The sequence below is a fragment of the Canis lupus genome, chromosome 29 (assembly GCF_048164855.1).
Source record: "Canis lupus baileyi chromosome 29, mCanLup2.hap1, whole genome shotgun sequence".
Lineage (NCBI taxonomy): Eukaryota > Metazoa > Chordata > Mammalia > Carnivora > Canidae > Canis > Canis lupus.
Window position 1 is genome coordinate 34338465 of NC_132866.1, and position 27309 is coordinate 34365773.

At 39.6% G+C, this 27309-nt stretch overlaps 2 protein-coding genes across 4 annotated transcripts in view; one reads left to right on the forward strand and one right to left on the reverse strand.

Annotated features, from left to right (window-relative positions):
* Nucleotides 1-20969, reverse strand: part of KIF11 (kinesin family member 11) — a 51572-nt gene extending 30603 nt beyond the window's left edge. Inside the window, exons 1-9 of one of the 3 annotated variants that reach the window (XM_072806104.1) lie at nt 20832-20969; nt 13287-13419; nt 12726-12823; nt 12560-12638; nt 10643-10828; nt 10379-10503; nt 9367-9457; nt 7008-7250; nt 4628-4723 (exon numbers count right to left, since the gene is read on the reverse strand). In XM_072806104.1, the coding sequence (XP_072662205.1) occupies nt 4628-4723; nt 7008-7250; nt 9367-9457; nt 10379-10503; nt 10643-10828; nt 12560-12638; nt 12726-12823; nt 13287-13289 (921 nt within the window). In that variant the 5' untranslated portion in view covers nt 13290-13419; nt 20832-20969. Of the gene's footprint in view, nt 1-4627; nt 4724-7007; nt 7251-9366; nt 9458-10378; nt 10504-10642; nt 10829-12559; nt 12639-12725; nt 12824-13286; nt 13420-19939; nt 20224-20831 lie in introns of those variants that run through there. The other 2 variants (XM_072806103.1, XM_072806105.1) reach the window with 2 other exon arrangements.
* Nucleotides 20970-21011: 42 nt separating this feature from the next.
* IDE (insulin degrading enzyme) overlaps nt 21012-27309 on the forward strand; it is a 139511-nt gene continuing 133213 nt past the window's right edge. Inside the window, exon 1 of the mRNA XM_072806111.1 lies at nt 21012-21166. The gene's annotated coding sequence lies outside the window, so the exon portion shown is untranslated. The remainder of the gene's footprint in view (nt 21167-27309) is intronic.

The window sequence follows — 27309 nt, forward strand, 5'->3', positions numbered from 1 at the left end:
TCTCGCTGTGCTGGCAGGCCAACACAAGGCTAGATCCCAAGACCCTGAGACCATAACCTGAGCTGAAACCAAGAGTCTGGTACCCAACCAACTGCTCTACCCAGGGGCTCCTGAATCCAAGAGTTGTTACATAGTTACAGTAATTAAAACTGTGTGGTATTAATGGAGGGACATATTAAATCAATGGAACAGAAAAAGAGAACCCAGAGAGGTGCCCACATAAATATACCCTACTGATTTTTTAACAAAGGTGCAAAATCAATTCAATGGAAAATATATAACATTTCAACAAAGAATGCTAAAACAAACCAGACACTCCAAAGGTGAAAAAGATTTAACCTAAGTCTTAACACCTTATACAAAAATAAAAATGGATCATGGACTCAAATATGAAACGTAGAAACACAAAACTTAAAAAGGTAGGGACATTTAAAGCTAGGCAAAATGTTCTTAAAATTATCACAAAAGTAAAATGCATAAAAGGAAAAATTAATAAATATATTAGACCACATCAAAATTAAAATATTTCCCCTGCAAAAGCCCAGATAAACGGGCACCTGGGTGGGACAGTTGGTTAAGTGCCCAACTCTTGGTTTCAGCTCAGGTCATGATCTCAGGATCCTGAGATTGAGCTCTGCATCCAGCTCCATGCTCGGCATGGAGTCTGCTTGAGATTTTCTCTCCCTCTGCTCCTCCTACTCATGCTCTCTCTCAAATAAACAAATAAATATATCTTAAAAAAAAAAGAGAGAGAGAGAGAGAAGGGGCACCTGGGTGGTTCAGTCAGTTAAGCATCTGCCTTCAGCTCAGGTTATGATCTCAGGGTTCTGGGATTGAGCCTTATACATGTCAGGCTTTCCAGCTTAGTGAGGAGGAGTCTGCTTCTCCCTCTTCCTTTGCCACTCCTCCCTGCTCATGTATGTGTGTGCACACTTGCTTGCTCTCTCTCTCTCTCTCTCAAAATCTTTTAAAAAGGGATCCCTGGGAGGCACAGCGGTTTGGCGCCTGCCTTTGGCCCAGGGCGAGATCCTGGAGACCCAGGATCGAATCCCACGTCTGGCTCCCGGTGCATGGAGCCTGCTTCTCCCTCTGCCTCTTTGTCTTTGTCTCTCTCTCTCTCTCTCTCTCTCTCTGTGACTATCATAAATAAATAAAAAAAATAAAATTAAAAAATAAAAAAAAATCTTTAAAAAAAAGCCCATTTAAGAAGATAAGATAAGCTACAGACTGGGAAGGTAAGCTAGCTACAGACTGCAAACCACATTTGTGACAAAGGACTAGTGTCTGAAACATATTAAGAACTTTCAAACCACAATAATTTTTAAAACTCCAATTTAGCAGGGAGCCTGACTGGCTCAGTTGGTGGGACATGTGATTCTTGATCTCCAGGTTGTGGGTTAAAGCATAGAGATTAACTAAAAATAAAATATTAAAAAAAAATTTTTTTAGAGGTTGGGGGGTGGGCAGAGGGAGAGGGAGAGAATCTTGGGCAGGCCCTATACACAGCTCAGGGCCTGAGCTCACAATCCTGAGACTGAGATTACAACCTGAGCAGAAATCAAGTCAGAAAAAAAAAAAAAAAAAGAAAGAAATCAAGTCAAATGACCAACCAACTGAGCCACCTAGGCAGCACTCCCCAAAAATTTTTTTAAAAGATTTATTTTATGTATTTGACAGAGAGAGGGTGAGAGAGAGAGGACAGGGGGAGAGGCAGAAGACAACAAGCAGACTCTACGGGGCATAGGGAGCCCCCTACAAGGGGCTTGATACCAGGACCCTGAGATCATGACCTGAGCTGAAATCAAGAGTCAGAGATGGTTAACTGACTGAGCCAATCAGGAGCCCCTCAAATTTTTTTTAAAATTAAAAACCCAATCAGAGGGATCCCTGGGTGGCGCAGCGGTTTGGCGCCTGCCTTTGGCCCAGGGCGCGATCCTGGAGACCCAGGATCGAATCCCATGTCAGGCTCCCGGTGCATGGAGCCTGCTTCTCCCTCTGCCTATGTCTCTGCCTCTCTCTCTCTCTCTGTATGACTATCATAAATAAAAAAAAAGTTTAAAAAAAAAAAAAAAAAACCCAATCAGAAAATGGGTTTCAAGACATGAATAGACATTTCAACGAAGAGGATATGCAAATAGCAAATAAGCCCATGAAAAGATGTTCAACACCATTAGCCATTAGAGTAATGCAAGTAAAACCACAGTGAAATATTTATCACCTATTATTATTATACTCATCAGAATACCTAAAATAAAAAATAGTTACAACACCAAATGCTGGTGAATTCATGGAGTAACTAGATCACTCATATACTGCTAGTTGGAATATAAAATGGTATAGCCAATCTGGAAAACAGCTTAGAATTTCCTTAAAAAATAAACAACAACAACAACAACAAAACTATTCAATTACCATGCACAAAAACTTACACTCTTGGGCAAAATATATGTTTACACAGATACCTACAAACAAAATGTTCATAGCAGTTTTACTTATAATTATGAAAAACTGAAATCAGCCCAATGTCATTCAACAGGTAAACAAATGGTTACACAAACTATATGTATGATACATACATACAATGGAATACTACTCGGCTCTCAAAAGGAAAGATCAATATGCACACCTCAGGTGAACCTCCAGATAATTCTGCTGAGTAGTAGTGAAAAACACAATATTGAAAGTTTATATACCATATGATTCCATTCAATAACTTTTTTAAAAAAGATTTTCTTTGTTCATGAGACAAATGAGACACAGAGAGAGAAAGAAACAAAGACATAGGCAGACGGAGAAGCTGGCTCTCTACTGTGAGTCTGATGTGGGACTCGACCCCAGGACACCAGGATCATGACCTGAGCCAAAGGCGGATGCTCAAACGCTGAGCCAATCCAGGTGCCCCATTCAGTAACATTTTTGAAACGGCAAGAGTTTAGATACGGAGTACAGATTAATGGATACCAGAGATTGGGAAGGGAACGTGGGAGTGGGAAGGAAGTGATTATAAAATGGCAATATGAGGGACCCCAGCAGTGATAGAATTGCTCAGTATCTTAACTGTGGTGGTTGAATCACAAACCTACACATGTGACAAATTGTATAGAACTAAATACACACACACAAATGAGTATAAGGAGAACTGAGGAATACGATGAATGGATTGTTATTAATGTCAGTATCTCTGTGGTGATACTTTATTGTAATTTGACAAAATGTACTAAGAATTTTTCCATCATTTATCTCAATTATCTCGATAAAAACTTAAAAAAAAAAAAAAAAAAAAAAAACGCTACCAAGAAAAGGAAGACAAGCCAGACTGGGAGGAAATATTTACAAATCATCTCATAAAGAGCTATTTGTATCTGAAAGATATAAACAACCCTTTAAAACTCAGTGGTAAGAACACCAAGTAAAAGGGACGCTTGGGTGGCTCAGCGGTTAAGCATCTGCCTTCGGCTCAGGTCGTGATCCTGTGGTCCTGGGACCAAGTCCCACATCAAGGTCCCTGCATGGAGCCTGGTCTCCCTCTGCCTCTGCCTCTATCTGTGTCTCTCATGAACAAATAAATAAAATCTTAAAAAAAAAAAAAAGAACATCAACTAAAAATTGGGCAAAGGATTTGGATAGACCTTTCACAGAAAGGATATACAAATGGATTATAAGCATGTGAAAAGATATGCATTATCATTATTCATTAGGGGAATGCAAATTAAAACCATGCTGAGGGTACAATAATACACTTATTAGAATGGCTAATATTTAAAGGGCAAACTATAACAAATGTTAGAAAGGATGTAGAGAAAGTGCAACACTCATACACTGGCTGTTGATAAAAATTTAAAATGATTCAGCCACTTTGAAAAGTTTCTTAAAGAGTAAAAGACAAACTTACTGTGCAACACAGAAATTAAACTAAGTACCTACCTAAGAGGACTGCAAACACATTAACACAAAGACTTGAATGGTAATGTTCATAGTAGCATTATTAGAAATAATCTAAATGTCCATCAGCTGGTGAATGGATAAAGACAATGTGTTACTCTCTATTTAATGGAATACTATTCAGCAATAGAAAGAAACGTCTATTGAAACATGTTACAACATAGATGTAGTCCCTGTTTTATGCCAAGTGAAAGAAGCCGGATACCAAAGATCAAATATTGTATGATTCCACTTAAGAAATGTCTAGAAAGGGCAAATCTATCTGCAAATGGGCACAGAGGGAACTTTATAATGATAAAATTTTCTAAAACTAGATTGTAGTGATGTTGCACAACTTTATAAATGAACTAAAAATCTTTGAATTGTAGGCTTACAATGGATGAGTATTATGGAAATTATACCCTAATATGTGATAATTATATTACATTAATGTATGGTGATTATGTCAAAAAAGCCATAAATAAATTAATTTTGTAAAGGTAAATAATTGCAAATTTTGCTGACTTGATAGATAGTAAAGTCACCATATTAGCATTATAAAAACATTTTAATATATTAGGTAGCTAATTAAAAACATTAGATGAAAAGCCTTACCACAGGCAATTTAACAAATCTTTCAACAGTTTATCTATTTCAGGTCCTCATTTGTCAAACAAGATTACATTACTCCACAAAATTCAGTTACCTTAATAAGAGCTCTTTTGGTGAGTTTCTGGTTAACTTCAGGCTTATTTAGTATGTTCTTTGCTCTATGAGCATATTCCAATGTACTCAGAGTTTCCTGTGAAGAAGAAAAAATGCCAGTTACTAAAAATATTGTAAGAATAATGTAACTTATAGTACACCTAAAATGTACTATAAAATAACTTAGAGACAGGGCAGCCCCAGTGGCCCAGTGGTTTAGTGCCACCTTTGGCCTGCGGGTGTGATCCCGGAGACCCGGAATCAAGTCCCACGTTGGGCTCCCTGCATGGAGCGTGCTTCTCTCTCTGCCTGTGTCTCTGCCTCTCTCTCTCTGCGTCTCTCATGAATAAATAAATAGAATCCTAAAAAAAAAATAACTTAGAGACAAAAAATAACTTACAAGAAACAACTAATGGTTATATCTAACCTAAAAATCTATCGTCCACTAGGACCACTATGTCTAGCCTTTACAAGGAATTTTGTTCAAAACATCCTTTTTGGGATGCCTTGATGGCTCAGCAGTTGAGCATCTGCCTTTAGTTCAGGTCGTGATCCTGGGGCCCCGGGATCGAGTCCCGCATCTGGGTCCCTGCAGGGAGCCTGCTTCTCCCTCTGCCTATTTCTCTGCCTCTCTCTCTCGTGAATAAATAAAATCTTTAAAAAACAAAACAAACAAAAAAACAAAACATCCTTTTTCCCTTCCAATTTTCAGGGTTTTCAACTCTATGATAATTTGACCTAAGCATTTTTTACATTAGTCTTCACATTCAATGAACTCTATCATCTGATGAATAAACAAAGCATTCCATATCCATACAATGGAAAATAACTCACCTACAAAAAGGAATGAAGCATGAATATATGCTAACCATATGGACGAACACTAAAAACATGCTAAGTACAAGAAGCCAGTCACAAAAGAACACTTATTCCATGATTCCATTTACATGAAATGTCCAGACTAGGCAAATCTATAGATTAAAAAAGTAGGTTGGGGCACCTGGGTGGCTCAGTCAGTTTAGCATCTTAGCACCTGCCTTCAGCTCAGGTAGCTTTCTAGGTACTGGGATTGAGCCCCACATGAGGCTCTCTGATACAGGGAGTCTGCTTCTCCTTCTCCCTCTCCCTCGGCACCTGCCCCCTGCTGCTAAAGCATGCACGCAGTCTAACAAGGAATTAAAGTCTTAAGAAAAGAAAAAAATTTTAATGTAGGTTAGTAGTGACCTGGGGCTGGGAATGGGGGCAAATGAGGAGTGATTCCTAACAGGTTATACAAGTTTTCTTTCTGGGGTAATGAAAATGCTCTAAACATTGGTGATGGTTGCATGGCTCTGCAAATATATTAAAATCATCAAATTACATACTTTTAATGGGTGAGTTTTTAATGGGTGAGTACATGTATTCTATCTAAGGAAAGAGATCGTTTTATTTTTATTTATTTATTTTTTAAAAAGATTTATTTATTTATTTATTTATGATAGACATAGAAAGAGAGGCAGAGACCCAGGAGGAGGGAGAAGCAGGCTCCATGTAGGGAGCCTGACGTGGGACTCGAGCCTGAATCCCCAGGATCACACTCTGGGCCGAAGGCGGCGCTGAACTGCTGAGCCACCCAGATGCCCTGGAAAGAAGTTTTTTAAAACAAAAGGGGAGCAAAAGACCTTATAAAATCTCTTCAAACTCCATTTAAAGGAGCAATCACAATAAAATAAGAGATTTCACCATCCTTTTTACTTCTCTTGGTTCTACCGACTCCTCTCACACATTCAGTGCCCTCTTAGCAGCTTCTACAACACTGGCATTCATTTAACCCATTTTTAAGTCTTCAATTAAATCTCCACACGTCACTGCCAAAGGGGGAGGGGGTGTCCCTACTCAGAGGGAAGTCTGCTTATCCTTCTGCCCCTCCCCCATTTGTTGTCTCTCTCTCTCTCTCTCTCTCTCTAATAAATAAAATCTAAAACAAAACAAAACAAAACAAAACAAAACAAAACAAAAGAACAACTCCATACATCATGTAACCATCTACTGCTAATGACCATTCTATATTCATACAATGGAAAATAATTCATCTACGAAAAGGAATGAAGCATGAGTAATGAATGAATAATGACAGCAGTTTCTTTTGAAGACTGTGTGGGAAAAGCCATTAAGTAATTGGCTTTTTAAGATTAAAAAAGCTGCCAGGAAGGAAGGAAGACAATCTTTTCAGTGGTATCCTCCTCTATGTGTCCATGGGCAATACCTAGGTTCTTCTACTTTTGCTTAGAATGAATGAAAGCCATTAATGAACTTTTAAAATACATGATAAAAAAAAGCATGTTTTAGCTAAATAAGAATTATATCTACTACACTTGCAGATAACCTTCTAAAAGACTTACCTCAAGATTGAGAGATGCAGGAGAAATTGTTGCAATTATAGATGTTCTTGTACGTCCCCCAAGAGAATCCTGTAGGATTCTAGTTAGTTTAGATTCTCGATAAGGAACATGAGGTGTTCTTTCCACAAGAGCAGTAATAACCCTTCCCAAAGTCAAAAGGGATTGATTGATATTTCCAGCTTCCCGAGCTCTCTTGTCAACTGCTCCAGAACGGCCAATGTTCTCACTTCCCGCAAGATCAACCTTGCATTTCAAAAATGAAAGTTGTCAGTTCCATTGGATTTGGATGCAAAGACATTCATTCTCAAATATAATATGTTAAATAGTCAACAAGACAATTTTTCGTAATTAACAATTCACTACAAAGCTAATTACCCAGTGGCTCCAAAAATATTTGTCTACAAGTACAGAATTTCAAGCTGCTCTGAGGTGGTCAAGAATTAAACAGCTGAGGGGTGCCTGAGTGGCTCAGTCCATTAACCATCCAACTCTTGATTTCGGCTCAAGTCATGATCTTAGGATTGTGAGATCAAGCCCCATGTTGGGCTCCTCAGAGGGGATTCTGCTTGAGATTCTCTCTCCCTTTCTCTTTGCCCCTCTCTCCCCTCTAAAACAAATAAATCTTTTTTTTTTTCAAATAAATCTTTATAAAACAAAGATTCTCTCTCTCCCTCTGCACCCCCGCCCCCTCCGTCTCAAAAAAAAAAGGGGGGGGGACATCTGAGGGCTCAGCAGTTGAGTATCTGCCTTTGGCTCAGGGTGTGATCCCCGGGTCCTGGGATCAAGTCTTACATCAGGCTCCCTGCAGGGAGCCTGCTTCTTCCTCTGCCTATGTATCTGCCCCTCTCTCTCTCTCTCTCTCTGTCTCATGAATAAATAAATAAATCTTTATTTATTTATTTATTTTAATAAATCTTTAAAAGAAAAAAAAGAGAGAGATGCCTGGGTGGCTCAGTGTTTGAATGTCTGTCTTCAGCTCAGGGCATGACCCCAGTGTCCTAGGATTGGGTTACCCACAGGGAGCCTACTTCTCCCTATGCCTATGTCTCTGCCTCTTTGTGTCTTTCATGAATAAAGAAATAAAATCTTTAAAAAAAAAAAAAGGAGAAAGAGAGAATGAAATAGTTCAGAAGAACTACCATATGATCCAGCAATCCCACTTCTAGGTATACTACCCACAGGAAATGAAATCAGTATCTCAAAGAGATATCTGCACTCCAGGGTTCAATGCATTATTCAAAATAGCCAAGATACGGAAACAATCAGTGTCAGCTGATGAGTTAATAGAGAAGATATTGTATACATACACAATGGAATATAATTATTTAGCCATGAGAAAGGAAATGCTATCATTTGTAACAACATGGATGAACCTAAAGGATATAATACAAAGTGAAATAAGCCAGACAGAGGAGGACAAATACGTATGATCTCCCTTATGTGGAGAATTAGGTGGGGGGTAGGGGGAGAAGTTCACTGAAACAGAATAGAATGACGGTTACCAGGAGCAGGGGAGCGGGGGAGAAGCAGATGCTGGTCAAAGGGTACAAGCCTTCAGTAATAAGATGAATAAGCTCTGAGGATCTAATGTACACTACAGTGATGACAGTTAAAAATACTATAATGAAATTTACTAAGAGAGTAGACTTAAGCATTCTTACCAAACAAAAAAAAAAGTAACTATGTGAGGTGAAGGATATGTTAATTAATCTGATTATGATAATCATTTCACAAAGCATACATATATCAAATCATCACATTGTACACTTTAATTATACCTTGATAAAGCTGAGGGGAAAAGAAAGAATGAAACAGTGATCTTGGAGGATCCCTGGGTGGCTTCTTGGAAATAGGTACTAACAGAATTAACTTGTAATAAATGCCAAATTTATTTTTCAGAATTCTATTTCCACAATTCTTAGAATCTGAGAAAGTTAGGTTATGACATAGTAGGAAGACTATGCCAAATTTGTGTTCAAAATACTAACCTCTCAGTAGATAATTCGCACAAGATAAAAAAAATAGATAAAAATAAAAATAATGACTAATACATGGAGTATTTACTATGTGCTAGGTATTCACTATTCAAAATGCTTCACATGTGTTAACTCAGTTTGTCCTAGTGGGGAATAGTAACATAAAACAAATGACTGGGCATCCCAGGTGGTTCAGTGGTTTAGTGCCTGCCTTCGGCGCACGGCGTGACCCTGGAGACCAGGGATCGAGTCCCACGTCGGGCTCCCTGCATGGAGCCTGCTTCTCCCTCTGCCTGTGTCTCTGCCTGTGTGTGTGTATCTCATGAATAAATAAAAAAAAAAAAGAAAAGAAAAGAAACAGTGATCTTAAGGTAGATACTTACCAAGTTCAACTTTCCAATTTTAACAAGTTCTTCTCCATCAATTGTAGTTTCTTTCATATGTATTGTAACAGAGAAAACCGAGTGGGAACGACTAGAAAACAAGATCAGATTGCTCAGTCATTATAATGCAAAACACTCCTTTCTATAAAATATTAAAAAGAGCAAAGAAAGATCAAAATCCACAAGGTAGAGAAAGATAGTATCAGACAGGAGATATTAGTAAGATTTTGGAAGACAGAGGGTAGACAGAAAAATGCTTAGGTTTTTGCTTTCTTCTACCTGCTGCCCTGCAGAAGGGACCCCAAATACGAAACTACCTATAAACACCCTAAAAGACTGAGAAACTAGAATCTTCAGAACTCTAAAAGCTGGATGTGGGGTCAGGTTGGGACAGTTGCCTGGTACATCAGAGAAGGCTTGCAATCAATCTTCCTATTCATAAGAATCTCTTGAAATATGTCATCGCCATAAATTCAAACAGTACCACACAAGCCATCAGATTACTTGCCTTCAATGTCAGCTGTTGTAAAAATATATTGCTCTGCTCTGAAAATGTCATCAGAAAAGTTAACACCTTCTCTTGAAAAGCAAATAGTAAATAGCAGTGATTGCTGAAATACAAGATAATCACCACTAGACCATAAAGTGTTCCAATATCTATCTTATGCTATGTACTGACATACAGCTTCTATCTGAGGCTAAGGAGGTAAGCCTCTGAGCATCCCACCATCAAATCAACCACAGCAGGCCCATGTTAACCTAGGCTCCTGCATACAATTTCATTTGAGAAAAAATAATCTAGTTTAAAAAGTTTAATACTTCTGCTGATTCAACTTGTTTCTGTTCTCCTTTCAACATTCTCCCAATACTGGTGCTTGACTCTAAATCTCAAGCCAATAACTAAAGCACGAAATCAAGCATACACACCATCTAGGTATGTGACCCACCCCAATCTGAAGTCCCACGTTAAAAAGAAAATGGAATAGCAAGAGCGAGACCCTGGCTTTCCTACCTGGAGTATGCATTCATCAGGGTCGCTGCAGTTGTCCGTTTTGCTGCCCCCTTCTCCAAAATCTGATAGACTTCATCTTTGTTGTGTACTGTAATTTCTTCTAAACCTTTGATTATCACCCCCCTCTGACCAAATATCAAAAGATCATTCATTAGATTGGTAAAAAAAAAAAAAAAATATATATATATATATATATATACACTTACTTCTCAAAGCAGCACACACTAAAATACAGAGATGTTTCATTCTCAAAAACTGAGTTACCTTGTTACGGGGATCATCAAACATCTGCAGTCTCTCAGAAACATCAGAAGATGGATTAAGGAGATCAAAAAGTTCTTCATTATAGATTTCCAACAGAGACACTTTGACTGAAAATTCAGTACCATTATCAGTAAGTTTCTCAAAAATTTGATGAAGAGTACGTGGAATTATACCAGCCAAGGGATCCTGAAATTACAATATTAATAAGGACTAATATTACACTATTAATAAGAATGCCATTTACTACTGCAGTTAAAACACACGTAACAAGGGCCTTCTTTATATATATTTGTATATTTAAATACAAATATATCAGGGGTGCCTGGGTGGCTCAGTCAGTTGGGCATCTGACTCAGTTTCAGCTCAGATCATGATTTCTGGGTCATGGGATCCAGCCCCGTGTAGGGCTTCCTGCTTAGTGTGCGGTCTGCTTGAGATTCTTTCCTCTTTCCTCTCCCTCCCTCCCCCCCACTCACATGTGCTCTCTCTCTCTCCCTAAATAAATAAAATCTTTAAACACAAATATGTCAAAACAAGTTTAGGGATGCCTGGGTGGCTCAGCAGTTGAGTGTCTGCCTTTGGCTCAGGGTGTTTGATCCCGGAATCTGGGATCAAGTTCCACATCGGGCTCTTTGCATGGAGCTTGCTTCTCCCTCTGCGTAGGTCTCTTGCCTCTCTCTCTCTCTTTCTGTGTCTCTCATGAATAAATAAATAAAATCTTAAAAAAAAAAAAAAAAGCAACTAACCAAATATTAGAAAAGCCACGTCATTTATAAGAATTTATTCAACAGTAATTATTCTTCTTCATACCTTCCACAAATTTGTCACTTCATGCCTGAGCATTACATAGAAACCAACTGAAGTAAGCTACTCAGAAAGCCAAGTTTAATAATGCTTTCTAAGTTGTCTCAGGAGAACAGTAATAATACTACCATGTTAACAGAACAGTGGTCCATCTAAGAGGTATATTCCCTAATTCTAACATAAGTACAGTTGTTTCTCAAATATCTAAGCTACTATAATGAAATTATTATGAATCTCTAAATTTTGAAACTGTTTTTTAAGCCTATTCCTTATTTCCTATGGTCACAATTCCATAACTTTATTACCAATGCTTAAAGTTAATGCCTCAACTATGTAACCACTAGAAACATAATGTCAACAATTTGGAAAATTAATTTTTTTAATTTTTTTTAACTTTTATTTATGATAGTCACACAGAGAGAGAGAGAGAGAGAGAGAGGCAGAGACATAGGCAGAGGGAGAAGCAGGCTCCATGCACCGGGAGCCCGACGTGGGATTCGATCCTGGGTCTCCAGGATCGCGCCCTGGGCCAAAGGCAGGCGCCAAACCACTGTGCCACTCAGGGATTCCTGGAAAATTAATTTAGTCATTAAACTCACTGAAGCACACTTGATGGAAATCTTTGTAAAACGTACTATGTGCTTTCTATGCTATCCAACAATACAGTGATCTTAATTTCTTAAACACTCAAGATCAGTGTTGATAAAGTACCGTGCAGCCCCTTGCTATGCTACCTTGATGAGACTTACTCCCATGCTGCAGTATTCCCTTTCAAGCCATACTCACATGCCACTTTTCCACAATATTCTGCTCCAACTATTCTGTCCCAAACAGACCGCTCTCTTATCACTTAACTGTGCCATATGTATATGTATATATACACATATACATATATACGTACGTATTGGTCCTTTCTCTCCTAGTGACACTATGTTTTTCTTAAACAGGAACCATACACTTTAATTTTACTAAAATAGTAGTTCATCCTATATTCATATTTGACATGAGCATACTGATCTTTTCTATTTCATGAAAGAGGACTTCAGCTAAGTTTTTTAGTCAGTTATTATTCAGTCACTTTAGAGACAGAAATCTATTTTAAACAATAAATACCTCCTCCCAAGTGTACTCTTCATTAGGTGACCTCTCACCTTCCATTGTAAAGGTTTTTCCAGTGCCAGTTTGCCCATATCTGTCAAAATCAACAGAAGTGTTACATAAAAAACAAACACATGCATCTAAACCTTTTCAACAATTTGAAAAATTGTGTTTTACTCACGCAAAAATAGTGCAATTATAACCCATAATAACTTCATCCAAAATTGGACACACAACACTTCGGTAAACATCAATTTGTTTAGTAGAAGCTCCAAAAACCTATCCAAAAAATAAAATAAAAATAAAATCAATTCTTCAGGAATAAAATACTTCAAAATTACTCACTTTAAGAATTTTGTTTTTAATGTATTAACTCATTCAGCCCACTAGATATCTATTGGACAACTCAGAGTCAACTGAAACTTAGGATTGTACACTAGAACCTAGAAAAAAATATGTATACAAGGATAACTTTACATAGTAAATAATAAACGAGTAGTAGCATTTTCAGAAATAGGTACCGGGGTGCCTGTGTGGCTCAGTTGGTTGGTCATCCCACCCTTGATTTCGGCTCAGGTTGTGATCTCAGGATGGTAAGATCGGAGCCCCATGTCAGGCTCTGCGCTCAGCCCAAGTTGGTTTGTTCCTTTCTCTCTCTGCTTCTAACCCACTCTTGCACTACCCCTCTTTCAAACAAATAAATAAAATCTTTAAAAAAAGAAAGAAAGAAAGAAATAGGTACCATATCAAAAGTATATGTTTTCCTTGAGCTTTTGTCAGCCAATCCTCCAGTTCGTACACTAACTTCTTTTCGTACATGATCACATTCTACAACAGAATGGGCATTAGCTTTCCGTTCTGCCAAATTAAACGGTCTATAAAGAGAAATATAGAGTTACTTAAAAAACTCTTAGTTATCGGGCTACAGATGACATTATTATTAATACCTTAGGGACGCCTGAGTGGCTCAGCGGCTAAGCATCTGCCTTCAGCTCAGGGCGTGATCCTGGGGTCCCAGGCTCGAGTCCCACACCACATCGTGCTCCTTATGTGGAGCCTGCTACTCCCTCTGCCTATGTCTGCCTCTCTCTCTCTCTGTGGGTCTCTCATGAATAAATAAATAAAATCTTTAAAAATAATAACTTAGACAATAACAAAGTTAAATTTTTTGACAATATTGTTGGTGACAAGAGTTAAATGGGAGACTACTGCTAAAGCACACAGCACAATTTTTAGTTTCAACTCCCAAAAATAAGTACTTTTCAAAGACATGTAAAACATGACAATTCCAACAGCTTCTTGGAATAGGTACTAACAGAATTAACTTGTAATAAATGACAAATTTATTTTTCAGAATTCTATTTCCACAATTCTTAGAATCTGAGAAAGTTAGGTTATGACATAGTAGGAAGACTATGCCAAATTTGTGTTCAAAATACTAACCTCTCAGTAGATAATTCACACAAGATAAAAAAAATAGATAAAAATAATGACTAATTATTATGTATGTAAATGTATGTAAATGCTTCACATGTGTTAACTCAGTTTGTCCTAGTGGGGAATAGTAACATAAAACAAATGACTGGGCATCCCAGGTGGTTCAGTGGTTCAGCGCAGCCTTCAGCCCAGGTCATGATCCTAGAGACCCGGGATCGAGTCCCACATTAGGCTACATGCATGGAGCCTGTTTCCCCCTTTGCCTGTGTCTCTGCCTCTCGTTCTGTCTCTCATGAATAAATAAATAAAAATTAAAAACAAAACAAAACAAAACAAACCCACAAATGATTATAAGAAAAGTAACGTTGGGATCCCTGGGTGGCGCAGCGGTTTGGCGCCTGCCTTTGGCCCAGGGCGCGATCCTGGAGACCCGGGATCGAATCCCACATCGGGCTCCCGGTGCATGGAGCCTGCTTCTCCCTCTGCCTGTGTCTCTGCCTCTCTCTCTCTCTGTGACTATCATAAATAAATAAAAAAAAAAATTAAAAAAAAAAGAAAAGTAATGTTTAGAAAGGATATGTAAAGGTGCTGTAGGAATATATAGCAAAAATTTAATTGATTAGGACAGGGATGAGTGTGAAAGAAGAGGGGTGGGTGATGGGATAGACTCCTAAAGGAAGTAATCTTTTTATTTTTTAATATTTTATTTATTTATTCATGAGAGACACAGAGATAGAGGCAGAGACACAGGCAGGGGGAGAAGCAGGCTCCATGCAGGGAGCCTGATGTGGGACTCGATCCCAGGTCTCCAGGATCACGCCCTGGACTAAAGGTGGCGATAAACCGCTAAGCCACCCGGGCTGCCCAGGAAGTAATCTTCTAAGCTAAATTCCTTCTTGGACTTTCAGTAGTGTGGACTCTTGATCTGCTTGGGCAATGTAGTGTGGACTCTTGATCTGCATATACTTCCCCATTTGAAAAGTGAGGCTAAGTAATAGCACCAACCTCACAATGTAAGAAAAGAAATCCTGTTTAGGGATGCCTGGGTGACTCAGTTGAGCATCCAACTCTTGATTTCTGCTCAGGGTCATGGGATTGAGCCCTGTGGTGGCCCTGGTGCTGGGTTTCCTCTCCCTTTGCCGCCCATTTTCCCTACTCACTTGCACTCTCTCTCTCAAAAAAAAAAAGAAATATTGTTTAGTTTACACTTCAGTTTCCCAATGGCTACTACTATGATTGGCATACAGCAGGCATCCTAATATCTGTTAAACTACATAGCTTAATAAATATCATCCTAAGGGGAATGATAAAAGAGCTAAAAAGAACCATGGTCTACAGAGTGGCATCTATCAGATATTTATATACTTAACAGATTTCTGGGCCAAAGAGTGAGATGTACTCTTGACCGGAGTTCATTTTTCTCATTCATTACCACATATAATGAAAGGAAAAGCCAAATAGAAAATAATCTTTCCCCTCATCATTAGACAAACCAAGTTGCTATTTATTTTAAAAAAGGATACCTCAACATCCTCTGGCATACCCATCCCTAGCATACTTTTTACAGAAAACCAAATTTATGATCCTGGGAAATTTAACTCGGCAACTTCCAGGTAATATATAGTAATGCCATAGACATCAAATATATTGAAACCTACACAATGCACATAACCCATGACATGCAGTATTATTAAAAGTTCAACAAACCTAGGTCAAAACTAACTTATATTGAGGTAGGCTAAGGGTATTAAGTAGAACGAATTGCTCTCATATGGGAATAGCTTTTTCAATTAGTCTATCATTCTTAGTATCTCTCAACTAATCTCTTAGCCTGGATGTGTGATGTTAACCAAATGAATACAGTATTACTGATTTCAGGTAAAAGATGTCCAGCAAAAACAGTGAGCACCAATAAACATAGCTCAGGCAAAGAGAACTGTGCAAGAGTTAAAACTGGAACCTTCCATAAAAGAACAAAAGTTTCAACAGCATCACTGAATTCATGTTCCTACTGTGAGGAGCATGCCATAAGTGCCCCTTTGCTGATAGGGATACCAACTTCAGAAAATCTTCTCAAGGATAAAAAAATTTGCATCATCTTCTTGTGGCATAGTGAAACAGTTTTGCCTCTTGTCCCAACAAAATAAATTACAAGCAGCTCCTTAAAGAGATCTAACTTCACCTTATTTGGTAACCACTGCTAATAACTAAAATGCTCTTGAATTTGGAATAATGAACTCTGAAGTCTTCATTTTCCAAGTTGTCCTTTCTCTAAAATATTCTTTGTTGATTTAATAATACAGAATTAGGGGATCCCTGGGTGGCTCAGCGGTTTAGTGCCTGCCTTCGGCCCAGGGTGTGATCCTGGAGACCCGGGATGGAGTCCCACGTCGGGCTCCCTGCATGGAGCCTGCTTCTCCCTCTGCCTGTGTCTCTGCCTCTCTCTCTGTGTGTGTCTCTCATGAATAAATAAATAAAATCTTAAAAAAAAAAAACCAAGACAGAATTATTAGTCTTGTTTTCCATTTGGTAATTATAGCATCACATTAGGTTACTGTTTATGGAAAGTTGGTCTGGGCCTTTTTAAAAATACAATTATATACTTTTAAATATATGAATGATTCATAAATGTTCAGATCTAAATTGCTAAAGCACTTGTCTAGATTAAAATGCCAAGATTAACTTAAATGCTAAAACCTTTATGTTACATTCTCACTAGGACTTATGCTAACCTGTACACTATACAAGAATAAGGAATGTTTTGCATGTGTCTTATATACACATATATCAAAGCCTATTTCCTTATTAAAACTTCTCTCTATAAAAACTATCAGTTCCTCAACTCCAAAAGTTATACCTTCCTCTTGAGCTATATGTCTGTAAAACAAAATTCTCTTCTATAGTTATAATACAAGAACATCATAAAGATTGTATTCATTGGGGATCCCTGGGTGGCGCAGCTGTTTGGCGCCTGCCTTTGGCCCAGGGCGCGATCCTGGAGACCCGGGATCGAATCCCACGTCGGGCTCCCTGCATGGAGCCTGCTTCTCCCTCTGCCTGTGTCTCTGCCTCTCTCTCTCTCTGTGACTATCATGAATAAATAGATAAGATCTTTAAAAAAAAAAAAAAAAAGAGGGATCCCTGGGTGGCGCAGCTGTTTGGCGCCTGCCTTTGGCCCAGGGCGCGATCCTTGAGACCCGGGATCGAATCCCACGTCGGGCTCCCAGTGCATGGAGCCTGCTTCTCCCTCTGCCTATGTCTCTGCCTCTCTCTCTCTGTGACTATCATAAATAATAAAAAAAAAAAAAAAAAAAGATTGTATTCATTGTAATAAAGTCATCTCTTTCTTGAAATCTTAGGTTACAGTAAACTGTGCCAATTAAAAATGTAAAACTAAAGAAAAAATTCAGAAAATATATGACAGAGACTATATGTGGCTTGGAAAGCCTAAAATACTTTAAAATTTTTACTATTAGAGCCCTTTACAGAAAAGGTTTGACAACCCCAAGGGTCTCATAAATTGTTTATTTACTAGAGCTTAAGGACATATTTGCTCTAAGAAAGATATTTGAAAAAGAAAGCATGAAAAGAAAATCATCTCTTTACACAAAAATTATTGTGAATAATTAGTTACAACCTAAACACTTTTCATAAGTAACAAAGTAAAAGAAATCTCATTTTAGGTAGGACTTAAATGTAAGGAGATAATAAACATGAATAATGTTTAATTCTTGGGATAGAGGAAGGGGGCTGGAAAAGGATGCAATAGGGGCTCCAATTGTAATGACTTGTCTGTTTCTTTTTTTTTTTTTTTTTTTTAATTTTATTTATTTATGATAGTCACAGAGAGAGAAAGAGAGGCAGAGACACAGGCAGAGAGAAGCAGGCTCCATGCACCGGGAGCCCGACGTGGGAATCGATCCTGGGTCTCCAGGATCGCGCCCTAGGCCAAAGGCAGGCGCCAAACCGCTGCGCCACCCAGGGATCCCCGACTTGTCTGTTTCTAATTTAGGTGATGGATACACAGATGTTTGTTACTTTGTTCTCTATAACTTTTTATAGGTCTGATATATTTTATAACTAACAATAAAAAAAAAAAATTTAAGGGGCACCTGGACAACTCCCTTGGTTGAGCATCTGCCTTCAGCTCAGGTCAAGATCCTGGGGTCCTGGGATCAAGCCCCTGTGACTGACTTCCTGCTCAGAGGGAAGAATGCTTCTATCTCCGCCCTTCTCTCCTGCTCTGCTCTCTCTTGCTATCTCTCTCTCAATTAAATAAAATCTTAAAAAAAAAAGAAGAAAATCAAAGAAAATCAAACCAAACAGAAAAAGCAGTATTGTCTGGCTTTATTAAATTATCAAAATAATCTAAAAATTTGCGTTTGTGGTGTGCCTGGTTGGTTCAGTAGGTAGAACATGCAACTCTTATTATCTCAAGAGTTGTGAATTCAAGCCTCACAGTGGGTGTTGAGATTGCTTAAAAATAAAATCTTTAAAAAATAAATAAGTAAAAATTCACGTTTGTATTACAGTCTGTTAATTTTTTTTTCAATCTTCAAAACAACTATTAACAGAAGTTCTAGAGTACAACTAGTAAATTGGTCAACCTTAAGGTTACCACCAAATTTCTTCCCTGACACCGAACTTAAAAAGCTAGCTATTATCTTTGACATCAACAGTTCAAATCACCAAAGCTGAGGGCAACAATTTAAGAAAGTTTGTTCACACATTTTTAAAATAGCCCTTTTTAAAATTTTAGATAAAAAAAATAAAAAATAAATAAATAAATAAATAAATAAATAAATAAAATAAAATAAAAAAATAAATAAAATAAAATAAAATTTTAGAACTTCTGGATTTACAGAAAAGTTGCTGAGAGTTGGTAGAATTTTAAAACAGCAACAAAGGGCAGCCTGGGTGGCTCAGGGGTTTAATGCCGTGTTCAGCCCAGGGCCTGATCTGGGGACCTGGGATCGAGTCCCACACCGGGCTCCCTGCATGGAGCCTGCTTCTTCCTCTGCCTGTGTCTCTGCCTCTTTCTCTCTCTCCTCTCTGCTTTGTTGCTGATAAATAAATAAAATCTTAAAAAAAAAAAATAAAACAGCAACAAAAACAGACACACAAAATACACATACACCAGTGAACTGTGGAGGGCTTCTTAAAAACTGAATAAATTAATCTCTAACTAAGAAACAGTTTGTGTAACAAGTAGTTTTTCCTCTACAGATTAATTTTAATATTGGGAAATTATTTGTAAATCAATCCGGGGAGAGTTGAACACCTCCACCCATTCACCACGAAGAAACTATCTCCCTCAGTCTAGGGAAGACCAAATTGCAGTACAATCATAAAGCTATACTGGCTTACGTTGACTCCTTTTAAAAACATCAACTCACTCTATAAGTTAACCTTTAAAATTTAAAGACAATGATGCTTCCTCGTTTGGTAGGGACTAAGAAAATATTGCATCTAGAAGAAAGGACAAGTCATCGATTATGTTTTTAGCGATGATAGGACGGTAATCCCAACATCAGTACTAAAACACCTACAGAGTAGGTATGCAGTCTTATTTCCAACTGAGAAATTGCAAGGAGTGGCATATAAAAACGCCACCTAAGTCTTTGTCAACTTTTTGACAACTTTGTCAACTTTTTTTTTTTTTAAAGAACACACTTTTCCCTAAACACTGGAGATCAAATTCTCCTTCTGAATAGCAGTTTTAAACTATAACCTCCAATACAAACATTCTTTCTTCTGACACACACTAATTTACTCCTCAGAGCAATCTAGCGTCATTTTACTGATCAGAATGCGGAGAACTACGCAACAGGCAGGTTTGCTCCCCGCAGAAACAGCAAACAAAATTCCTCTCTCGGGACCGCACAGGAGGGAGCCCAGCAGCAAAGCTAGCAAAGCCAGCAGAGCCCAGCGCTCCCAATCCTGCTGGGTTCGCCTTACCTGCATCTCACCACCACCTGGATGTTCTTTCCCTTCTCCTCTTTCTTCTTCGCGGAGGAATTCGGCTGGGACGCCATTACGAGCCCCGCGGGAAGGCCAAGGCCGGGCAGCGGACTCCCCGGCTGTGGGGCGCGGAGGAGCCGGGAACACCCACGCAAGCAGCTCGACGTCCCCGCTCTCCACCAGGGTCTCTAACTGACCGAGGCGTCTGTCCCGCACTAGCGGGAGCCTCGGACCTACCAATACCGTTTCCGCCCGAAACCTAGGAAACCCAGCAACGACTCGGCGCCTCAATTTGAAAAAGGAGCCTAGACGCCGAGCCAATGGCAGCGCGGGCGCGCGAGGCACCATGGGACGCTGTGTCGTCATCAGAGCCCCACCCTCGGGGCGTGGCCCGCGGGAAAGCAAAAAGGTGGTCGGTCGGTCCCCGCTTGGAATTCGTAGTTCGGTGGGAGAGATGCGCGGTTGAACAGTGTGAGTCTTCAACGTGACCTTGCCCAAGTTCCATAACGTCTGTAAACCAAGATTTCCTCATTTTGGAAATGGAAATAATAGCAACCATCTTAAGGGGGTTGTGTGAGAATTAATGAGCTAAAGCGGGAATCAGCTTGGACTAGAACACGTAGTGTCAGGAAAGCCAGCCACGATTATAATTATTATTAGCCAATTGTAAGACAATGTTATGGAGCCACAGAGGAGAGAGGTCCAAAGTGAGCCCCTTTCTCCAGAAGAGCCTTGAATAATTAGGAAGTGTTAAGAAATAAGGTTACCACGGGTACCGAAAAGCGATGAAAGGGATGTTAAATGCCGTTCTTAGGACTCTGACTTTATCCTTTAACTAATGATAAGATGTCATTAAACGATTCCATGCAAAAGGCAGTACCACACTTGCCTCTTTGGACAACCGTTCCGGAAAGACTGACGCAGGTTTAGGGCTCAACTTCCCGCCCTTTACGCGGCGCCGCACCCAGCGGGCGTCTCCAGGAGGTTGAGCCAGCGCCGGCCGCCGTCAGCCTACAAATCCCAGCAGGCAGCGCTCCCTGGACCCGCCCCCTCTCGGCGACCTGCGGTTTTCCGTAGACGTGCTGCGAACGTCCTGGCGGTTCTTGGGGTGAGCGACAGCTTCGAGTGTGGGACCCAGGCCCAGAAAATACTGAATTATGGGCGTATGGCGTAGGTGGCTCAGGAGCTGAGCTTCTGGGCCACATTTAGCCCACAGGAACCAAGGTATCTTTTTTTTTTTTTTTTTTTTTTTACATAAGGGACAGATGGAATGGCGCCCCTTTAGTTCCTCCACTCAGTGACCATCCCGCATACCCCCCAAGGAGACATCTATATACAGCTCGGATGGCTGGTCACCTTTAGTATGCTAGTCTATTGATATCTCCCCTTTGACGGCTCACCAGCATCTCAAAGTGGACCTGTACAAAACGGTTGAGCATCTGCCTTCGGCTCAGGGCCTGATCTCCAGATTTAGGATCGAGTCCTGCATTGGGCTCCCTGCAAGGAGCCTGCTTCTCCCTCTGCCTGTGTCTCTGCCTCTCTCTGTGTGTCTTTCATGAATAAATAAATAAATCTTTAAAAAAATAAAAGCAAAGACCCCAAGTAAGAATAACGTAGCTGTATACTTTTATCAAAAATGAACATTTTTCTTTCTGCATGCTGTCATTCTGGATGTCTAGCTGTCAATGGTTTTATTGTAGATCTTGATTTTATCCATCAGAAATGTAATCCTCCAATATTTGTATAATTGACAGAGTTATAGAATTGATTTAGATATCTGTGGGAAGGGATCCCTGGGTGGCACAGCGGTTTGGCGCCTGCCTCTGGCCCAGGGCGCAATCCTGGAGACCCGGGATCGAATCCCACGTCAGGCTCCTGGCATGGAGCCTGCTTCTCCCTCTGCCTCTGCCTGTGCCTCTGTCTCTCTCTCTGTGTGTGACTATCATAAAAAAAAAAATAAAAAGATACCTGTGGGAAGTCATAAAACACGGCTAGAGTAGGAGATAATGATTATTCATTAATTGCACTCATTAATCACTTAAGAAATAACTGAATTTTGGGATCCCTGGGTGGCGCAGCGGTTTAGCGCCTGCCTTTGGCCCAGGGCGCGATCCTGGAGACCCGGGATCGAATCCCACGTCGGGCTTCCGGTGCATGGAGCCTGCTTCTCCCTCTGCCTGTGTCTCTGCCTCTCTCTCTCTCTCTCTGTGTGACTATCATAAATAAATAAAAATTAAAAAAAAAAAAAAAAAAAAAAAAAAAAAAAAAAGAAATAACTGAATTTTGAACTTTAAAAAACTCTTTTACTAATTAAAATAATCACTAAAATAATGGTTCTACAATTTTTATTCTACAATCTATAATCTATATAAATTTAATATAATCTATAATCCAAAAATACTTTTAAAATCTCAATGGGGAGATACTACCTCACATTCACTAGTATATTAAAAGCAAAAAACAAAAAACAACAGATAATAAGCGTTGTAAGGATGTAGAGAAACTGGAGTAGGGATCCCTGGGTGGCGCAGCGGTTTGGCGCCTGCCTTTGGCCCAGGGCGCGATCCTGGAGACCCGGGATCGAATCCCACGTCGGGCTCCCGGTGCATGGAGCCTGCTTCTCCCTCTGCCTGTGTCTCTGCCTCTCTCTCTCTCTGTGTGTGACTATCATAAATAAAAAAAATAAAAAAAAAGAAAAAGAAACTGGAGTCCTCACACGTTGCTGGTAGGAATGCAAAATGGTGCAGCCGCTTTGCAAAACAGTCTGGCAGTTCCTAGACTTACCACATGACTGAGCAATCCACCCCTAGGTATTCATTCAGTAGAAATGAAAACAAATATCCATCTCAAAATTTGTGTACAGGGGTGCCTGCGTGTCCCTGACTCCCGATTTCTGCTCAGGTCATGATCTCAGGGTATGGAGATTGAGCCCCTTGTGGCTGTGTACTGGGCTCTGTGCTGGGTGTGGAGCCTGCTTCAGATTCTGTCTCTCCCTTTCCCTTTGGCCCTCCCCCCTCACTCTGTCTCTCAAAAGAAAACTTAAAGCAGCAAATTTTATGGTATATGAATTATATCTCAATAAAAAAATTCAATGTAATTTTTGTTATTTGAAATGGAAATACTTCTGCTATCTTCTCTCTGCAGTGATTCATTTTTAAATATAGAGATCTGGGCCTGGGGTGCCTGGGTGTATACCTAACAGTCAGTTAGGTGTACAACTCTTGGTTTCAGCTCAGGTCATGATCTCAGGGTCATGGGATCAAGCCTCATGTTGGGATCTGTGCTCAGTGTGGAGTCCGCTTGAGGTTCTCTCACCCTCTCCCTCTGCCCTTCCCACTTGTGCTCTCTCTCCCTCTAAAATAAATAAATAAATCTTATTTTAAAAAATATAAAAAGTGCTTTTGACAAAAGAAAAATTAATCTAGACACAAACCTTACAGAATTCACAAAAATGAACTCAAAATGGGTTCCAGATGTAAAGGTAAAACACAAAACTATAAAACTCCTAGAAGACAATGTAGGAAAAAAATCTAGATGACCCTGGATTTGGTGATGACTTTTTAGATACGACACCAAAGGTACAATCCACAAAAGAAATAATCGATAAGCTGGATTTCATTAAAATTAAAAATTTCTGCTCTGTGAAAGACAAGCCACAAACTGGGAGAAAATATTAGCAAAAGACATATTTGGAGTATTTATACAAAAGATGCAAAGAACACTTCAAACTAAAAAATAAGAAAACAGGGATGCCTGGGTGGCTCAGTGGTTGAGCATCGGCCTGCAGCTCAGGGTGTGATCCCAGGGTCCTGGGATCAAGTCCCGCATCCGGCTCCCTGCAGGGAGCCTACTTCTCCCTCTGTCTATGTCTCTGTGTCTCTCATGAATAAATAAAGAAAATCTTTAAAAAAATCACAATTATAAAATGGGCTCAAATCAAAGGAGAGACTCCTTTCACAATGTATACATACACCAAATCACCACATTGCACACTTTAAAAAAAATATTTTTTAAAAGATTTTATTTACTTGAGAGAGAGCAAGCTTGAGCATGAGTGGGGGGATGAGGCTGAGGGAGAAGGAGAAGCAGACTCCTTGCTAGTGCAAAGCCTGACACAGTGCTCCATTCCAGGACCCTAAGATCATGACCTGAGCTGAAGTCAGGTGCCTGAACAACTGGAGCCATCCAGGCACCCCAATTTTAAAATTTTGTTTTTAAGGAATCTCTACACCCAACGTAGGGCTTGAACTCACAATCAAGATCAAGTGTCACATGCTTCATCTACTGTGCCAGCTAGGTGCCACCACATTGTACACTTTAAATATAATTTTATTTGTCAATTATACCTCAATAAAGCTAGGAGGGGACTGGCAAACAAGCCAAAGACCTTAACAGAGGCCTGACCAACGAAGATTTACAGATGGCAAATAAGCATGTGAACGATGCTCTACATCATGTCATCAGGGACATGTAAATTGAAACAATGAGATTTCCTACATACCTATTAGAATGGCCAAAATCCAAAACACTGACAACACTGGTAAGTGTTGGTAAGATGCTTGTAAATGCTGGTAAGAATGTGGAGCAATAGGAACTTTCATTGATTGCAAGTGAGAATACAAATTTTATGACCACTTCGGTCATTTCCTACTAAACTAAATATATTCTTACCATCCAGTCTAGTAATCATACTCCCTGGTATTTACCCAAAGGAGTCTTTTTTAAAAAAAAAGATTTTACTTATTTTTTCATAAAGAGAGACACAGAGAAGGCAGAGACATAGGCAGAGGCAGAAGCAGGCTCCCTATAGGAAGCCTGATGTGGACTTGATCCCAGGACCCCGGGATCACAACCTAAGTCAAAGGAGACACTCAACCACTGAGCCACCTAGGTGCCCCTACCTAAAGGAGTTTTATGTTCACACAAAAACCTGCACACAGATGTTGCGCGGCTTTATTCATAATTGCTGAAATAATGGAAGCTACCAACATGTCCTTCAGTGGGTGAAAGGATAAACCATCTGTGGTACCTACAGACAATAGAATATTTATTAGCACTAAAAATTAATGAACAGGGATGCCAGGGTGGCTTAGTGGTTGAGTGATTGCCTTTGGCTCAGGTCGTGATCCCAGGGTCCTGGGATCAAGTCCTACATCAGGGTCCTTGCAGGGAGCCTGCTTCTCCCTCTGCTGTGTCTCTGCCTCACCCTCTGTCTCTCATGAATAAATAAATAAAATCTTTAAAAATAAATAAATAAATAAATAATAAAATAAAATAAAAATCAATGAACAATTAAGCCATAAAAAGACATGGAAGAAACTGAAATGCATATTATTAAATGAAAAGAAGCCAATCTATATAGTATATGATTTCAACTATTTGACATTCTGAAAAAGGCAAAATTATGAATACAGTGAAAAGATCAGTAGTTGCCAGGGGTTGGGGGAGGGAGGGATGAATAGGCAGAGCACAGATTTTTTTTTTAAAGATTTTATTTATTGATGAGAGACACAGACTGGGGGAGCAGAGACACAGGCAGAGGGAGAAGCAGGCTCTCTGCAGGAGCCTGATGTGGGACTCGATCCCAGCACTCCAGGATCATGCCATGGGCTGAAGGCAGGTGCTAAACCGCTAAGCCACCCAGGGATTCCCACCCCCTTTTTGAGAGACAGAGAGAGAGAGAGAGCAAATTGGGGAAGAGGGGCAGAGGGAAAGGGAAAGAGAATCTTAAGCAGGCTCCACGCTCAGCACAAAGCCCTGCGTGGGGCTTGATCTCACAACCCTGAGATGAAATCAAGAGTCAGCCGCTTAATTGACTGAGCCACCTAGGTGCTCTGGGTATAGGGGATTTTTAGGGCAGTGAAAATGCTATGTACTATACTATAATGGTGGATGTATGTCATTACATATTTGTCCAAACCCATAGAATGTACAATATTGGAGGGCCGGGTGGCTCAGTTGGTTAAATGACCAACTCTTGATTTCAGCTCAGGTCATGAGATTGAGCCCCATGTCAGGCTCCTTGCTCAGCAGGGAGTTGGCTTGAGATTCTCTCTCTCCCTCTCCTTCTCTCCCTTTTCCTCTGCCCCTCCACACCGTCTCTCAAATAAACAAATCTTATAAAAAAAAAAAGTGTACAATACCCAGTGTGAGCCCTAATGTAAACTAAGGACTTTGTGTGATAATGATGTATCAATATAGGTTCATCCATTGTCATAAGTTGATGGTGGGCAAATACTGATAATGGGGGAGGCTATGCATGTTTGGGATCAGGAATATATCTATATACCTTCTACTCATTTTTTCAGTTAACCTAAAACTGCTCAAAAACGATCAAGCAAGCAAACAAATAAAGCAGTGGTGCCTGGCTGGCTCAGCCTATGGAATATGTGACTCTTGGTCTCTAGGTTATGAGTCTAAGCCCCATGTTAGGTATAGAGATTACTTAAAAATAAAATCTTTATAAAGTTTTAAAATATGGATGCCTGGGTGGCTCAGTGGTTGGGTGTCTGCCTTTGGTTCAGGACATGATCCCGGGGTTCCGGGATCAAGTACCGCATCAGGGTCCCTGTAAGGATCCTGCTTCTCCCTCTGCCTGTTTCTGCCTCTCTGTGTCTCTCATGAGTAAATAAATAAAATCCTTAAAAAAATTTTTTTAAATAAAAATAAAGCCTATAATCCCTTGGGAAAAAAAGATTCTAATCATTTCACAGAGCTTTATTCTTACTTTGACAACAAAGAAAAGCATTTTTGATAGGCATCCTACTATCTTAATATAGAACTACATTTTGATAAAATATAAATTTGTATTTTGTTCTCCTGTATTTCCTTTCAAGCAGGTAGGTAAGCCTTTCTGAATAATTGAAGGTTGGAAATTGTTTGCTACTGTCTTGGATTTTCTATTTCAAACCTTTTGGAAATTACTAGTCGTCTGGAGAAATGAGTATTTTATATAACCCATGAGCTCATTAGCATTTTTATTTTCAAAAATAGTAGTTTACACCCATGATTTTTTTTTTACACCCATGATTATTACTACAGTTTCATATCTTCAAAATTTACCCTAATAATCATCATAGGAGATAGGATTTTGTAACCACAAACATTGGTGTTTTGTATAAGAAAAATCACATTTTAAATATGATCCTGAAAAAAAATAGGAACCTTGACTTCTTCTTCCACCTGGAAACTTCAGTTTTGTTTTTTTTTTAAAGAGTTTATTTATTCATGAGAGAGAGAGAGAGAGAGAGAGAGAGGCAGAGACACAGGCAGAGGAAGGAGCAGGCCCCACACAGGGAGCCCAATGTGGGACTCAATCCTGGGTCCCTAGGATCACACCATGGGCTGAAGCCGGTGCTAAACTGCTA